General features: G+C 36.6%; 1 protein-coding gene across 8 annotated transcripts in view; it reads right to left on the reverse strand.

The window, feature by feature from the left end:
- The window catches only part of WDFY3 (WD repeat and FYVE domain containing 3), a 285,583-nt gene that overhangs the window by 155,401 nt on the left and 111,704 nt on the right, over positions 1-18,478 (reverse strand). For 6 of the 8 annotated variants that reach the window (XM_055588993.1, XM_055588990.1, XM_055588986.1 and 3 more), the window contains exons 5-10: positions 18,240-18,293; positions 13,254-13,363; positions 9,348-9,509; positions 4,672-4,864; positions 3,189-3,375; positions 1,322-1,488 (exon numbers count right to left, since the gene is read on the reverse strand). In XM_055588993.1, the coding sequence (XP_055444968.1) occupies positions 1,322-1,488; positions 3,189-3,375; positions 4,672-4,864; positions 9,348-9,509; positions 13,254-13,363; positions 18,240-18,293 (873 nt within the window). The remainder of the gene's footprint in view (positions 1-1,321; positions 1,489-3,188; positions 3,376-4,671; positions 4,865-9,347; positions 9,510-13,253; positions 13,364-18,239; positions 18,294-18,478) is intronic. The other 2 variants (XM_055588991.1, XM_055588987.1) reach the window with 1 other exon arrangement.

The raw sequence follows: 18,478 nt of genomic DNA on the forward strand, positions 1-18,478 counted from the left end.
AAAATTATATTACTGAGCTATGTTTAGATGAATGCACAGAAAGAGTTAACTGTGGAATATTTAAGCTCGAGTCTATAAATTAGAAGCATTAATTTAATATTGTTCCTTAATATTAAATAAAATATTGAACAGCTCTGTAAAATACTCCTAGATTTTATTTATTTAAGAAGTTCTGTATAAACTATAAACGGAGGGCACATCTTATGGAAGTTAGTACGACAACTTCAATTTAAGTCATGACTTTTCAATACAATTTGCTCCAGTAAATTAAATTTAGTGTATTCTAGTATATCAATTTATTCTCATAGGCTTAAGAATTTATAACTGCTGGGTTCTACATTATAAAATACATAGATAATGTGCTGTGAAATTGAAATAACCAGATATGATGATATTTTCTGGCTAAATTTTACATGCAAATATCACCACAGTATTGCATATTTAGTATGTAACAATAATGTGAAAAGAACTATTAGAAGCCTGTGGGTTCACATTCTTTCAGAATGGGAAAGTGAAAATGAAGTCGCTCAGTCGTGTCCGACTCTGTGACCCCGTGGACTGTAGCCCACCAGGCTCCTCCGTCCATGGGATTCTCCAGGCAAGAGTATGGAGTGTGTTGCCATTTCCTTCTCCAGGGGATCTTCCCGACCCAGGGATCAAACCCAGCTCTCCCGCATTGCAGGCAGACGCTTTAACCTTTGAGCAACCAGGGAAGCTCAGAATGGTTAGCATGCATTTAAAAAATTACATAAACTATAAAACTTGTACTCTTACATAATTAAATGTTATTAATATGCAATAAGTTTTGTTAGTAGATTACTAGGTGAGAAAAGCCAAAGCTAGGAAATCTGAACTATAAAATGTATTCTCTGACCTGAAAGTATGTAATGTAACTTCTCTGTACTTAGGTTTCCTTAGTAAAATACCAACTGTTTGCACCTGTGCTTTCTATATATACATCTTATAGAGACAGGCATAGAGAGAGTCACTCGAGTTCCATGCACATAAAGCGGAAATGTGTGGGGTGCCAACATTCAACAGAGGCATGTTTGAATTATTAAACTGTTTGAATATTAAAATGAAATACTAAAATATAAATTTCATTGTTTTTATGATATTTTCATATTATTTTCAAGTATTTTATCTGCTAAAGACTGGCATTCAAGAAATTATACCATAAAAAGGACCAACCTTAATGAAAAACAGCATATTACCTTTATATAAGTAACATAAATAAAGAGCAATCCGTTGGATACATTTATTCTTTCCTTATTTCTTTTGAGTGGCTCAGAATGGGGCGGGTGGGTGGGGGGAGACTCACCTTTGCCCGCAGGCTGAGGTACTGCAAATCCAGGCAATAAAAAGGGTGCCCCTGTGGTAATACCAGCTGGTTTTAGTTCATTGACACCATATGTTGTTAGGGAAGTTATCAGATTAACCAGATCTTTCAAGGCATCTTTGGATTCTGCCTCTTTTGCTTGTTCCAATCTAGGAAAAGTATGATTTAGCAAATATGTTTTCTCTTGTGTTGTATTTTAAAATTTAATACAGAAAGAAAATTTCTATTTTATATGCAATAAATAAATGTACAGACTACTACAAGAAGTTTCTTCTTATATTTTTTCCTATATAAACACATGATATTTTTATAAAGCTATAAATTTAATTATGAGATATGATGGTGTATTTGAAAGAAATTATGCCAATAGTCAGAACACCAGATAAATTTTGATTCTGCCATTAACAGTATTATTTTAGGTAAATCATTAATCTTTGGTAGAAAGTGTCTTAATATAAAAGGATTAGATTAAATATCTTTTAAGTTCCCTAAGGCTCTAAGGTTATAAGTTTCACTGTTTACAACCAAAAACCTTATTAACCATTTCTTTCCTAAGACGTTTTCTCCATTAATAGTTTTAAACAATGAATTCTAGGGGAAGACTTGTAAGACTGCATCTGCATTTCATTAATTAACTCAAATACTGGCATTAGAGTACATTTAAATACAGTTCTGAGAGTCTAACAAATTTTTAAAACAAACTTAATTCCTTTAAACTTGTCTTGTCTTAATGTGAAAGTTATGTTTTAATAATAAATATTTTTATACTATACAAAGAATGCTGTAACCTGTTTTTTTCATTAATTAGTGTTCTGCACATGCTTCTCCATGTCAGTATAAACTCGTCATAGATATGCTTTTTAATGGCCATGGAGAATCAACCACAGACGTGGAGAGTGGGACAGCTAGTAGCTATCAGAATTCAGGAGCACTAATGCACATAAAACTTTGTTTGCATTTAGAATTGTATCTTTAGGATCAATAAACATACATTGAAATTATTGCAACAAGTTACCAACATTTTTAAGACTCTTGAATTCTCAAAGGACAGCATTAATTAGTAATATTAAATAGTTATTTCATAAACTTTCACATGTCTTCATTTGTAAATTAGGATATATGTGCAAAATTATATTCTTAGGGGTTGCCTACTATTAAGTAACAGCAACTAGGTCACACTGGTGTTAGAACTTAAAAGTTTACAAAACAGTGGTGGTTTACAGTAAATCAAACAACTTAAAACTGATTAATGGCCTGGGAACAACTAGCATGAATATCCTCTTCCTAATAAACTTGTAACCAGCTGTTTTTCCAGTATATGCAAGGAACATCTGGGATGAAAAAGAAGCCTAGTAAAACACTTTTAGATTGCTGCTGCTAAGTAGCTTCAGACTACTATGCTTTATATATACATTTTCAGCATCTCATTCATTCTGCAAAATTATTCTTGCTGCTAACTGTTTTAATAGCTCGATAGCATTGATATTACCATTAAGGAAAACCAAAAATATAATTAAGCACAAAGAGTTTACACTTCAGGAAGATGTTAATTAGTTCGTCCAAACTCTTCTCCCTCAGCTGCTAAGGAAGAGCAGATTTCTTCTTTACATCTAACCACTGAATCCACGTGTGCAACCTACATTTTCCAATTTAACTCTAAATTCACTCTTTGTACTCTCTTGACAGAATAGGAATAAAAAAAAGAAGTGATTAAAGCTAAGAGTATAAAGTATACCTTACATAAGTGATTGGCTGATTTCTTTTTCCCTATAGCCCAAACTACTTTACTTCCTTTGATGAGAAGACTGAGTAGACAATTAAAATACATTCTTATATTGTGGGGTTTTACCTAAGCAAGAGATCACAAAGGAAATTATATCCTTGCCATATCCGAAAATCATCCAGAAGAGTTTGGGAAACATCACTGGAATCTTTGAGGAAACAAGAAAGCCCAGCAAACATCTCAACAATTTCTAGGGGAGACAGGTCATCTGACTGCTGCATATTCTGAACACACGTAGATAGACATTCTTTTTCTGTAAAAACAAAGAAAATAAAGAACTGAATAAATATATGTGTGTGTGTGTATATAACTTACGTCAACTGCTTAAGAAAACTTCATTCTTAACTGGTATTTAATGAAACATTAAATTTTAGTATATTTATAAAATATGGTAAGATAAATGGTACACATTCTGAAAGCAAATAGAAGATTCCAATTGACTAGGGAAGCGATACCTCTAAATAGTAAACAAAGAGTAGTACAGGAAGTGTTGAAAATCAGTTGACATTTATAATAGTTTTTACATCATATTTAGAAGTTTTATCATTAAAAAGGATGATTGCCTGCTGCCAAATGATATTTTTGACCTTTATATTAATATAATAAAAAATGGAGAAACATTTGAAAACTCTCTTCTAAGTTAAGAAGAAAAATCTATTTAGTTAAAAGTTCAAATTAGAGTGCATCTAGACAATTAAGATACAGAAATACTTCAGGAAATAAAATTTTCAAATTTTTGTCTGTACGATACATGTACTAGTTTAAAACACAGTTACCTCCCATGACTTCTGGGACTGGAGGCATTTCAAAAGAGACTTGCCCTCTCTTATCTTAAAAAAAATTTACTTGTCTTAAGAAATCCAGGGTCATATAACAATAACTAAGAAGATTTAACACAGGAACAGAGGTAAGAAACAGTTAATGACTGAAGGACTTTAGGTAAATGAATAGATGTACTAGAAGCTATTTTGAAAGATTTTCCAATTTGTGTGTGTGTGTGTGTGTGTGTGTGTGTGTGTGTATGTAAGTGGACTGTTTGCGATGTTACAATTGTCTATTTCTCTTATTGACCCATTTTAAGGGATAGTTGACATATATTTATATATATGAACTAAAAAAATAAACAATTTCTTTTCAGTGCTGATAAAGAATCTACTTAATTTTATTCATGCCTCATTGGACAGATTATCTGTCTACTTATGAAATATCTTCAGAAAGAGTTTGAACTACAGCATCTCAAAAAATCTCTCTTCATTCAGCAAAAGAGGAAGAAGAGGCAATGAGGCAGAATTTGCATTATTATTATGACATCATTTACTTAAAGGTAAGGTTATTTTAACTCTCCTGGATATCCATTATTGAGAACATGAGGATTTTTTACATTTGAAACGCTTCACAAATAATTTTTTTTCTCCTGGAAAATATAGTTCTTCATTTAAAATAGAATCTTTGGAGAACTGAACAAGAGAAACAAATTCACCATCATATGAGGAGAGAAAGGTGGAGAAAATTCAGAGCATCTAGAACGAATATGTTACGAGATATTCACCGTGAATATACTTCACCACGTTGACACTGAGACCGTGACGGGATATGGTCATAAGGACTTCTCCGGCACTCTTCCTCCAAGGCAGGTTATAGGGAGGGCACCAAGAGGTTATTGCACTGAATAAAAGCTGGAGATCGTCTTTCTGAGCCAGCTCCTCGGCCGGAGAAACAAAACTGCAGAGTTTCACTAAGATCTAAAGAACAAAGAAAATGTGTACATAAATGAATGAATGATTGGGGGAAAGGCAGGGGCTAGAAGAGGACTAGATCTGATTATTTAAAACTCTGCAAGTTCAGGGTCAGTGTTGAGTGCTATCATTAAAGCCACAATGATGAATGCTCTAAGTTAGGCAACATTAAAAAAGACACCTATAATTTACAAGTGTGTTATGGTAAGACAGTTAACCACCTCTACTTTTATCAGCTTATTATTTTTTTTTAAGTTACATGTTTACCATCTTCACTTCACCATGGTGGGTTGTTTTTTTGTTTTTTTTGGGGGGGTACTGTTTTGCCCTACCCTGAAATGGAATAAATCAACAGTAACTTTCAAGGTCAACATTCCAGTTTTAGAATGTTAATTCTTAGTTTGCCATAGGTGAATTGTAATTTTCTTCTCTAAAAAGGACATTTTTAGGGAGACAAGAAAATAACATGTCTTTAAAAGTAAAAGTATTTTCAATTTTTTCCAACTTCTATGCAAGTAGAAGGGGACATTATAATAATACAGTCATCTTAATTCAGAATTATTAATTATGTCTAGTAGCCAAAAATCTGGAGAAGGCAATGGAACCCCACTCCAGTACTCTTGCCTGGAAAATCCCATGGATGGAGGAGCCTGGTAGGCTGCAGTCCATGGGTTCGCGAAGAGTCGGATATGACTGAGTGACTTCACTTTCACTTTTCACTTTCATGCACTGGAGAAGGAAATGGCAACAATGTTCTTGCCTGGAGAATCCCAGGGACAGGGGAGCCTGGTGGGCTGCCGTCTATGGGGTCGCACAGAGTCGGACATTACTGAAGCGACTTAGCAGCAGCAGCAGCCAAAAATCTTCTAAAGCATGACTCAACACTTCTTAAACTCTGGAATGAAAACTTATTCTTGACCTATGGTTTGGAAAATACACATTGCACAATCATTTATGGCATTAAAGGCCTGCTAGTTGGGGAATGAAACTATGGTTTCTGCTCTCCAAAAACCTTTCTTCTTCTAATCTCAATTTGGTGGCAGAAAAAGTTAAGTTTCCTTCTCTGTGCTATATTTTCTCATCTAAATATTTTTTAAATAAATAAAATAAAACCGGAATATTTTAATATCTGGAGGAAACTATTATATAGAAAAAGTATTTGAAGTATCATGTTTCATCTGAGAAAGGTAGGTCTGCCTTTTCCTATTTCCTTCAGAGCAAAATTTTACTCAAATACAAGAATTTCTAATTCATAGCTGACAAATATCAGGGAAAAAAAAGATTAAGAATTCAGTGAACAACAAAATATTTATAAACTCTATTAAGTACAGGCATTCCCCCTTCCCAACAAAAAAAATGCCTAGAGACATTGCTGAATACCAAATTTTTATTAGTACATGTAATATGTGTACCTCTTCCCACATGTATTAAATGTAACAAAAAGGTATATGAAAATAAAGATAACTGCAGCCAAATATATATATATATTCACACACACATATATATATACACACACTCATAAGAGTCTATTGTTAATTATACTTTTCACTGGTTTTCACATGCCCATATGTGATTAGAAGGACAGATGTCATTTCTCTAATTTGTAACACAAAAACAAACCTGAAAATAAAATCTTTTTTTCCAAGTCAAATCCTTGTGCTCAAAAATAAGTTGGATTTAATTCCTTGCTGTTGACCCTTAAGATAACTAATTCTTAATCTTCCCAGTCAAAAGAATTCTTACAGATAATCTAGTATTAATAACCTTTTCATTTTACACAGGAGACAACTGAAGAATCTACTCATTCCTCTTCGGCCCCAAAACTAAGCACTTGTATTCGTAGGGATTCTGTTACAATGTCCAGCCAAGTGTGGCAGAGCAGTAATTGGCCACATTAATGCAAACACAAAAAAAAGCCTACATGAAGCACTACCAACTGCCAAGGTCCCAGGAAACCATCTGTCACAAAATATAAACATGGGGATTTTATCTATAATAAACACTATGCATTCTGAAAACATTTAATAAGTCTGTGTCCACTGGGTTTTTTAGACAAAATGATGAAAACAATGTCTGGACCGTGATAACAAATGAAAAAAGCTAAGCTGATGCACTGAAGGAACCCTGGACTAGACGGTGGGAGAGCAGGATTCTGAGCACTGCCGGGCACCACGGGTGGAACAGGCATGACTATAAGTTTCCATAAGTGTAAATGAAGCGTTTCATTTCAATTCTCTATTGCATTCCATTTGGCCTTTAATATTCCTTTAACATCCAATGATTCCAATATGCTAAAATGAATCCTACATTCAGTTCAGTCAGCACCCACTGCTTTCAGATATAGAAAAAAATTAAGTTTTAGAAGAAATCTTCGCTAGTTAGTTACCAGCTTCCATTTATTGTCTACGGTGTTACTTCTTCAGAGACTTTACTGAAACAGGGCTCTAGTCTGATCAGCAAAGACTAACCCACTCTCTTCATCAGCCATGTCTTAAAAAAACTTTAATTCCTAGGTGGTTTACTCTTTTATTTCTTCCCATTGCTATTCTCTTCCATTCTAATTGACAGGTTAGATAAATCTGAGGTCTAATCCCATTTCTGCCATTCCCTCACATTATTATTTCAGAGGAAAACAAGAGCTCTAAAGTCATGGAAGGTCTTGCAAATGATCACAAGATAGGGATGTTAACTGCTAGCACAAAAGTATTTAATAAATCAAGTGTTCAATAAATATTCATTGAATATTTTATTAGCATTTTATTGATAATCCTGTCTTTTCATTTCTAATCTGTTTTACTCTCCCCCTCTCCCTCATCTTCACTGCTGTGTGGGGGCTCAGTTGCACAGATGAGTCTGACTCTTTGCAACCTCATGGAATATATACTACAAGGCTCCTCTCTCCATTGGATTTTCCAGGCAAGAATACTGGGGCAGGTAGCCATTTCCTTTCCCAGGGGATCTCCACTACCCAGAGATTGAACCCTTGTCTCTTGCAATTGGCAGGAATATTCTTCACAGTTGAGGCACTTGGGAAATCTAGTGGTAAAAGACCCCACCTGCCAAAGCAGAAGACATAAGAGACGTGAGTTTGATCCCTGGGCTGGGAAGAGCCCCTGGAGGAGGGCATGGCAACCCACTCCAGTATTCCTGCCTGGAAAATTCCATGGACGAGGAGCCTGGTGGGCTACTGACCGTGGGGCTGCAAAGAGTCGAACACATTGAAGCAATTTAGCACACATAGATCTCAGCAAAGTCGAATCATTCCTGGAGCAACAACCCGAGTGTAACAGGTGCCAGCATCACCTGTCCCCTGCTCTGCTGCACCTGATACAGATCCAGTGTCCTCTCTGTTCTCTCTTCCTGCTCTCATTGATGCTGAAAGTGGTAGAGGCAAGAGCAGAAATCAAACTTATTTATCAGAAAAATAACTTTTTGCATTTCAGGTCTACTATGTCTAAAGCAGAGAAGCACAGCTTTAGGTATTATTTCACTGACTCTTCCCCCAAATCCTTTAGCCAGGTATTATTTTCATTTTAGAGATGAGAAACTGGCATCTTATTTCATAAAATGGGACTCAAACAGGTGTGTGTCTTCTAAATTGAGGCATAAAAACACATAACAATTTAACCCTCCTAATCATTTTTATGGACAGAGTGTTAACTACATGCACACTGTTATGCAAACATCTGTAGGACATTTTCCTCCCGCAGAACTGAACCTCTGGATCCCCTGGAAAACAACTCTCTTTCTCTCACCTCCCAGCCCCAGGCAACCAACACTCTACTTTTAGAAGTCTGACCTCTTAACTTATAAATAAAATCATGCAGTATTCATCTTTTTATGTCAAACATATATTTTTAAATACCATATTTCCCACGGATAGATTATATTGTAAATGTTTATAGTTTGTTTGTTTTGAAAATTTTCTCCCAAGAATGGATATCAAATGATGACAATATTTCCAGACTAGCTAACAAAGGTTTACTTACTCTGCTAATGCAATTATTAAAAGAAGAGTGACCACAGTGGGAAAGAAGGTTCACAGACAGGGAGCAGAAGAGGTGGCAGTAGCCACTAAAATAAACTGTCTTTTCTAAGTTAAATACTTACTGGCTAAGGACTTCTATATTTAGACAGCAACAACAGAATTTCTTGACACGAGAAGAAATATTACCCCCAAATTAATAGCATTGTTAATAAAAGTGTTCCTTGCTTTATTCATTTTAGAGATGTTTTTACAATATGACAGGTAATCTTAATGATAGAATCTGTTCAGAATAACAAACCTGTGAATCCCTTGCCCAAATATTCCTCAAAAGAAATGGGCAGATTCAAGAAATATGCCAGTTAGATGAAATAAAGTCAATTTATAATAAATAGCAAGAAACACTATAGAAAATGGGACAGGTAGAACATCTACTTAAGGAGTGTACCTGTTACACCTGAAATACGGTGGCCTAGATGAACAGACACACAGCACCTTTCATACCTGTACAAAAACTTTCTGGAGTAGTCCCCGACGTTCTGCTAGAGGTAGCTCATTCTGTGCACCTCCAACTGCCTCAGGCACATGTGGAAGGTCAAAAAACAGATACAAACATTTAACCAGGGTGGAAGGCACTGACATTGTTGTCATGCAGTCCACGGTTTTCTGGAAAACAAATGGATAAATAAAGTGAGTAGACAGACAGAGAGACATAACTGTACTATGAAAGTGAAAGTCGCCCAGTTGTGTCTGACTCTTTGGGACCCCATGGACTGTAGCCCACCAGGCTCCTCTCTCCACAGAATTCTCCAGGCCAGAATCCTGGAGTGGGTTGCCATTCCTTTCTCCAGGGGATCTTCCCCACCCAGGGATCAAAACCTGTTCTCCCGCATTGCAGGCGGATTCTTTACCATCTGAGCCACTAGGGAAGCCAATAACTACTTGGTACAGTTAAATAAGCTCAAAAATTTTAAGCCAGAAAATTATACTTCAAAATACCTTTTCAAATGCCGAAAAAATATTTAAAAGACTCCATGAATGACAAATACTCATTTCCTATCTGGAGAAATTTGCTTTAATCAAATATTGAGAACTTTGTTACCTACTAAGGTATCTATTAAGTTGACTATTAAGAGGCAGCATGTTCCTGAGAACATAAGCTCTAAGATTTAGAAAAAAGGAACTTAACCATAAACTTGGGCAAACTAACTTTGTTAGGCCTCATCTTTCTCTCCTATAAAATCTATATAATGGTATATATCGCTTAGGGTTGATATGAGGTTTATGTAACAAATGCAAAGACACATTAATGTACTAAACTATGAATCAGTTCCTTTACTATTACTTTTATTTTATTCTCATTGCAGATTCTTAGGTGGGAAGGGCACTTGAAGGATATATCCATCACTGACACAGAAAATTTGTACATTATTTTCAAAGATTACTAGAGGAAGAAATTTTAGACCTTATGGTGAACATTTCACTATTGTTAAGAAGTATGCGGGGGAAAAAAGAAGCATGCTATAAAAATTATCAAAATCTTTCCATGGTACAATTTGGAGTAAGTTTTTCCATGTTGGAGATCAACAGGCTAGCATCATGTGTTGATTAGTCTATTAACTTTTTTTTTTTTAGTCTATTAACTTTTTTATTAAACATTACCTGAATGCATAGCATACGTCAGTGTTTTAGGAACTTGGCGTGAAATGATGAAGGAATCCTGCCTTTCACAAGGCTGTAGTCTACCAGCAGAAACAAGTTCATCAGTAACTATGATTACTCTCTGAGTGTAACAATGGTAGTACATTCAGGCTAATAAAATAAGGGAATAATCAGCAGGGCCAAGAGTGGCATGAAGGATAGGAATTAAAACAAGAGGGGAAAGGTCACCTGGAAGATACACAGAAGGTAAGGCCATTTTGTACAACATGTTTCAGGAACTGGAGTCCAAGACTGCTGACTCCTGAAAAACCACAATAGTGTCTAATCTTTAATGTGTATTTATTATATAACAGGCTTAAGGCTAAGCACTTTAAATACATGCTCTCATCTGTTTTTCAAGTCAACCTTACAAGATAGATTTTGTTACTGCACGAGCCTTCATTTACAAGGAAGGCTCATTACTCACATATCCTGCCCTGGGCTGGGGAGCTCGTTAAGTGGTCCCCAAGCGGGTGTAAGCTCAATGCCCTCTGCAGGTGGGCACTGGAAACCTAGTGAAGTGTTCCCAACAAAGGAGTAATAGAACCAGATTTCAGAAAATCAGTTGCTGGTAGTACAGGCTATAGATTAAAGAGCAGGAAAGTGAGCGTACTTCGGAAACTAGTACAGAAAACCCCACAAGATAGATGGGGCCTGAGCCACTGCGGTAGCCGGGCGAGGGGAGCAGCACGCCCAAGGAACGATCCTGCCCTCAGTCTGGCCCATTTCTACGCACCCACCATCACTTCCCTCCTCCAACACTCCAAAGTCCTCTGCTGTTCTCACCTATTTTTTTATTATTTCTAGACACCCCAAGTCTCCATCTGACTCTCAGTTTACATGTCTGTTCACACCTGAAACTTAATCCTTGTCTTTCCTCCTCCTTTCACCTGCAAAATTTACAACTCCCGCATCTCCCTTTTCATACTACTACATCCAGCCCACTGCTGCATTTCATGGTGTTAGCTTCATCCACTTCATCTCTGTCATCTACCTGTTGACTCAGGACCATGTTTCAGTCATCTCTGTAACTCACTGCTGCTAACAAAAAATAGGATGCAAACCAAAATGTCAGCTCAAAATGTAACACTGAATTTTCTTTCAAAACGTCTCTTTTGCCAATTAGATTATTACTGGTTGCCCCTTTGTATCAAGTAAAATGACATCACTTTTCATTTCCATCTTATGACAAGACAGATTGAAAGTAAAACTGGATATCCAAACTGGTAACTGGCAACACCTGTAAATTTTTCTTAAGTGATTCTTTTCTCCTGATTCTTTTCTTATGCTTATAAATTGGTCTATCCATGTGTGCACATGTAAGTTAATACACATTTACTGACTTTCTACCATGTTCTAGGTGTTATGGTAGAGCACAGTCCATGTTCACAATTGAGAAAGGAAAACAGAACATCTACAGAAAATATGAATAAAACTTACATATATTCCAATTAAACATTATTATTTTACATGTTATGCTTAGCCCAACCACATTTTGGTACAGTAATGTAGAGTCACGTATAGCTATCATCAATAGCAAGCAGAAGTGGTATTTTGATAGCCATCTGATATGGCCACAGATACATGAAAACAATGGTCTACTTCAGGACCATATGAAAGGTTACTTAGTACTCAGGATGAATAAACATCTCCATGTGCGCAGGACTAAGGGGTTTCCTGGGATATGGGCCTTCTATGCAAAACTAAGGTAAAACTCAGATAGCCTTAGGTAAATCAGGATAAATTGAGTCTTATTCCTTTTCTGCTTTAAAAAACAAATCATAATACAATATTATAAATCAACTGTACTCCAATATAAAATAAACAAAAAACAAAACAAAATCCAGCAAACAAAGAGGGAAACAGGATATTCCAAAAGAAAAACATTCAAGTGGGCTAGTAATTATTCCAGTGGGCTAGTAATTATTCCAGGCTAGTAACTGGTTTCAAGACATTATTACCAAGAAATGTACACTGTTTCTTCCATGGCCTGTCATGGTAGTCTGATCAATGTCACACTTACTTTTGTGATCCACGAGGTATTTGAAAGCCCACTGTAATTTAGATAAAAGTCGTTCTCAAGATTGGTATGAACTTTGATAGGTAATTCTACTCCAGATTTTAGAAGGTTGAATAAACTTCCTTCATCCCCAAAACAGCACAGGTCACAAATCAGGTATTTGAACAGCACATAAATGACTATGTGCCATATGTATCATGACAGATGCTTAAAGTTGATTTAAAGGGGGAAAAAAGCAAACTCCGGAATAAATCAAGTGGGAAGGTAATACATATTATCCTGAAAATAGCTAAGTGACCTTGGATGAATCTCAGATGACTCTTCTGAGCCAAAGTTTCCCTAACAAGGGTTACAGAAACTCTGGGCCGGGCTTGGGGAGCCAGAGTTCCTGGGCTCCTTCCATCCAGCTGCAGGGAGTTCATCTCTTTGCCCAGTGTGCTGTACAAACAGGACCACACACTCTAATGACAAAGACAGAAAACACTGTTCTAAGCATTTCCTCATGTGTAAAATGGAAATGTTAACTTCCTTACAGAGATCTTGTGAGAAGCACAGAAAAATGAGCAAGGTGAAGGAGGAGAATACAATGATTATCATAAATTCTTACTTAGATATGATGATAAATTTAATTTGACAAAATCCCAAGAGGATAAAGAGAGATGCTTCAAGTATGAAAAGCAAGGTCTCACCTGACCAGAGGATGCTAACAAATTAATTGTTGTCAGAAGCATCCAACCTCTACTGGCTTCTTCACTCTGATTGATTTCCAAGAACTGGACTATGGCCCGACTTGCAGCCTCTATAAAACCAAAGGAAAATCATTAGGTGGAGATAAATCACATGTAAAATATGTTAGAGTAATGTTTTATTGGTATATGCAGATATTATCGTATAAGGACAGAAAAATAAAAGTCAACTGATACATTTTAAGAAAAACTATGTCACAAACTAGTCAAAAATAGTCATGGAAGAAGGGAAATTTGAGTTAAATTTGCCTGGAAAACAAGTACATGTCTGTCTGGAAACCAGAGGAAGGGAGAGAAGCAGAGATTAGGCATACTGCTTTAAATTCAAAGTGTGGCCAGAGGAATAATCAAGATAAAGAACTGTAATAACACAGGGTTCGTTCACATTCTAGGAGAGCATATGCTGAGAATATTGTCTAATATCAATAGCAGTGATAGAAAGTGCCTATTTTTGAAGGAAGGTAAGCTAAGGGGCTGTCTGTACTTGACTCTTTGGGCAAGAGGGAGTGAATGTAGTTTCCTTAACAAAGTACATGATGAAAGGATTATTTTAAAATGATTAATCTAGAGTGATGTGTATGACAAACTAGAAGGGCAAAGAGATTGATGGGGGAAACTAGGAGGTTCGCTCAGTGAGACAAACAAGGGGTAACCTGAGCAGCTGACATTAGGAGACAGAAACAATGAGGGAGTCATTCATAGAACTGCAGCGTTGGAAGAATCTCTGAAAGTCAATTTAGCTGATTATAATTTTAAGGATAAGGGAAAATGGATAAACCTCAAACCATGCATTTAATTTTATCAGTATAAAGTTCATTAATTTTCATACTGATATACGAGATGAATTAAAGTCAGAAAATAAATTCAATCTGTTCACTCTAAGCCAACATGCTAAGTTACCAATGTATACTTAACACATGTCATAAAGATGTAGGATACAGAATAAATAGAATTTGGATTAGGACTTCCCTGGTGGCTCAGATGGTAAAGCATCTGCCTACAAAGCGGGAGACCTGGGTTCAATCCCTGGGTCGGGAAGATCCCCTGGAGAAGTAAATGGCAACCCACTCTGGTAATCTTGCCTGGAAAATCCCATGAACGGATGAGCCTGATAGGCTATAGTCCATGGGGTAGCAAAAAGTCAGACACGACTGAGCAACTTCACTCACTCACAGATTACTTTAGAGGTATTATTTTCTTCCATTTAAGACAATCAAGATAAAAGAGTTTTATTCAATAACGAAATAATATGAGACTTATGTATAAAACTGCGCTCAGCTATTTCATCTTTATATACTCCCATGTGAAAGAACATTTTAAAGGGAAAATTTTTTAGCTACTTATTTGTACTGATTCTTAACTGTATAAGAAGGACTGTTTTAAGCACTTGTAGATTTAATTCATTTCATCTTTACAAGAACACAGTAAGTTAGTTTCTATTATTATAACCCTTGGTGGAGGTGGTTGTTTAGTTGCTAAGTCATGTCTGACTCTTGCGACCCCACAGATTGGGAACCTATCAGCCTCCTCTGTCCATGGGATTCTCCAGGCAAGAATACTGGAGTGGGTAGCCATTCCTTTCTGCAGGGGATCTTCCCAACCCAAGGATTGAACCCGTGTCGCCTGCATTGCAGGCAGATTCTTTAACGACTGAGCTACCCCTTATTGCAACATAAATTGAGAAATGGAGAGGATAAGTAATTTGTCTAGTCAGGGACAGAACCTATATTCAAATCCAGGCTGTCTAGCTTATAAAAGATAAAGACGTTGATAAAAAAAATTTTACTGGAAAAGAGAAGTCAACTGAAGCCTGGCTTACTTCTGATATTCAGTATCTCATAAGTGTTGAAGTTACTGTATTCATGCTCACTGATTTAGTCTCTTGCCCCTCTCTAGAAAATAAAACCATGGGAGTCGACTCTTGGTTGCACTGTTCAGAGCCTGATCCCCTGTATGGAGCGCATTATTGACACTAAGTAGGGGCTCAATAAATACCTGTTAAATGAGTGAATAAACAACCCAGGGAGATCAAAGAAGGACACATGGAATCCAACTTCTCATAAACACTAGGAGGTTTGGATAACTTGGATTTAAAGGGGGAATAATACATAAAAAGCAGCGTTCAAAGCTGATTAAGTAGAGAAAGAAGAAAACAAAATACCACTGAGAAATCATTTTAGCAATCATGGTTTAAAGTAAAAGTCACTCAGTGGTATCTGACTCTTTGCAAGCCCATGGAGTATATAGCCCATGGAATTCTCTAGGCCAGAATGCTGGAGTGGGTAGCCTTTCCCTTCTCCAGGGGATCTTCCCAACCCAGGGACTGAACCTAGGTCTCCCGCATTGCAGGTGGATTCTTTATCAGCTGAGCCACAAGGGAAGCCCAAGAATATTGGAGTGGGTAGCCTATCCCTTCTCCAGTGGATCTTCCTGACCCAGGAATCGAACTGGGGTCTCCTGCATTGCAAGTGGATTCTTTACCAACTGAGCTATCAGGGTTTAAGGTAATTGGTAAAAACTAACCTGCAAATTTTTCCTGCAAGCCTACAATGGACCCAGGCATCTGTTATTACATATAACAGGAGTCTTTCCTTGATAGGAATTAAATGCTCATGTGAGGAGCTTTTCCCAGTTGGCTAAAATTCTCAATCAAAAGCTGGCATGCTATGCTTTCATTTCTTAGGCTTCTTCAAAACTAGGCAACTTTGGTTTTAAATTGTGCAATTCTATTTGATAACTCAATATCTTAAAAAAAATACTTGCAGCGCTCAAATTGATTATTTCACAGTTAAACCAATGTAATAGATTTCTAGTTCATTAAAAAAAAAAAAAAAACACTGATTAACAAACCAACTTGTCAACACTACCCATGTCTTTCACAGAGAGAAAAAAGATTTTGAAGAGCTAAACCTACATTAAAAAGGAAGTTATCTTCCTGGTACAGAATCTAGAAACCTATAGACAAGACACAGTTTGTGTGACTCTGGATTCCACTTATATTACTTAACACTATTAACAATAAAAGAAGATTGGACGAATGTATTTTCACTGCTCTTCAGTAAGCTGCCAATTACCAACAATGAATGCCAATGCTTATTTTGAGATACAAAATACCAAAAATGTTTCTTGGTTTGAAACAGTTCCATATATCTGATTATTGGCATTTATAAGTGTGTGTGTGGTTTCCTTCATTTTCATTGACAATGAACATTAAGATATTCCTCAAGATAAAAAAAGACAATGTATTTAAAAAATGTTGTTATTAAAGATTACAACAGTTCAGTAGATTGCTGAATTGACTGAATGAGATACTAATTAGGAAAATAAACCTTGAAAAGGATCAAGGCAGTATAATTATTAATCCATTTAACAATTTTACCACCTTAATAATACCTGCTCTTTTTGAGAAAAAGGTGGTGAAGATGAGTTACCTCAGCAATAGCATATAATGGTGTTATCTGGTTTTGAATTATAGGAGTGTTCAAAAGCTCTAAGGACTTTCTAGGTGGCTCAATGGTAAAGGGTCCACCTGCCAATGCAGCAAACACTGCAGACGTGGGTTCAATCCCTGGGTTGGGAAGATCCCCTGGAATAGGAAATGGCAACCCACTCCAGTATTCTTGCCTGGAGAATCCCATGGACAGAGAAGCCTGGTGGGCTACAGTCCACGGGGTTACAAAGAGTGGAACACGACTGAGTAGCAACTGAGCACAAAGAAGCCTGGATAGTGGTTGTGGCTGAATGATAGGGTAAGATTGAAAACTCCTGTTGACAAATAAACTATCTTTACATAACAAATGTATTCTGAAGAACTAATTTACTCTCACCTATTAATTTCAGTTATTTGTTATTCAGTCACTAAGTCATGTCCGACTCTTTGCGACCCTGTGAACTCCAGAATTTCAGGATATTGCTATTCAAAACAACTTAATGGGATCTCTCAGGTTTTATTTTAAATGAGCCAAGAAGCTCCCTGTAAAAGTATGTAATATTTAGTATTCTCTTTAAAATAACTATGTAGACTAGAAAGTAATTTTAAATTAAACCTCTGTAAACCATAGAATTTCTTAAAATTCTGAAAGAAAAACACTCCTAGTCAAAGAAATGCTGTATAATGAACTATGGGGCTTCCCTGTAGCTCAGATGGTAAAGAATCTGCCTGCAATGCAGGAGTCCTGGGTTCGATCTCCAGGTCGGGACGATCCCCTGGAAAGGGATTGGCAACCCACTCCAGTATTCTTGCCTAGAGAATCCCATGGACAGAGGAGCCTGGGGGGCTACAGCCCACGGGGTCACAGAGTTGGACACAACTGAATGACTAACACTACTACTACTATCATGAACTACGAATTTCTCTAATTCTTAACAAATGCAAATTTAAATGCTGACTTAAGATTATAAGAATGAAAAGAACATATTAATATTAGCCCATCTTGAGAGCTGCCAATCATTTGATTTAAACTTTAGCTTTCATGCTGCATTTCAATGCATATAGTTAAAAATTACAGAAATGGAGTTAATAGAACTCATTATTAGATTAAGAAAGAATAGAATGCAGTTTTCAAGGAAATATAAGTTCCCAGTCTACACTGAGAAAATACAAGTAAACCCAATCAAACAGCATTCAGAACAAGCAGACACAAAATGTGTTAGTAGTAATACAGTAATTTGTTCCTTTAAAGTCCATTTAAAGCATAGTTACTTTCAAACTTTTGCTTCAGGATGATAATGTGAGGCACATCAATAGTACTATTACACTTCTCTCATTAATAATGTAACCAAGCCCTAAACACCTCTTTCCACCATCCCCCATTCTGGGAAAAAAAAGGAACCCACTTTCACGTTAGTGAGAAAACAGTATTCGAACTCATAGCTTCCATGCATCTTTCCATCTGATTATACGTAACCACATCTTGGGAATGAAATTACCTGAAGGTGTTGTGGCTTTGAAATCCTTGGAGGAGAGCGGGACACACTGTTTTTCTGTTTAAAAAAAAAGGCTAGGTTGTCTACTTTGGGATTCACTACATTATACTAATCATGCCACAAGATGCTGGACAAGGTGCCAACTGAGGTCAGCATCCCTGGCTTCTCTATCACTGGGCTGCTGCCCAGTGGGGATTGCATCACTGGGCGTAACAGTGGCACCTAGCATGCAGCAAAGCCCT

The sequence above is a fragment of the Bubalus kerabau genome, chromosome 7 (genome assembly GCF_029407905.1).
Source record: "Bubalus kerabau isolate K-KA32 ecotype Philippines breed swamp buffalo chromosome 7, PCC_UOA_SB_1v2, whole genome shotgun sequence".
Taxonomy (NCBI): Eukaryota; Metazoa; Chordata; class Mammalia; order Artiodactyla; family Bovidae; genus Bubalus; species Bubalus kerabau.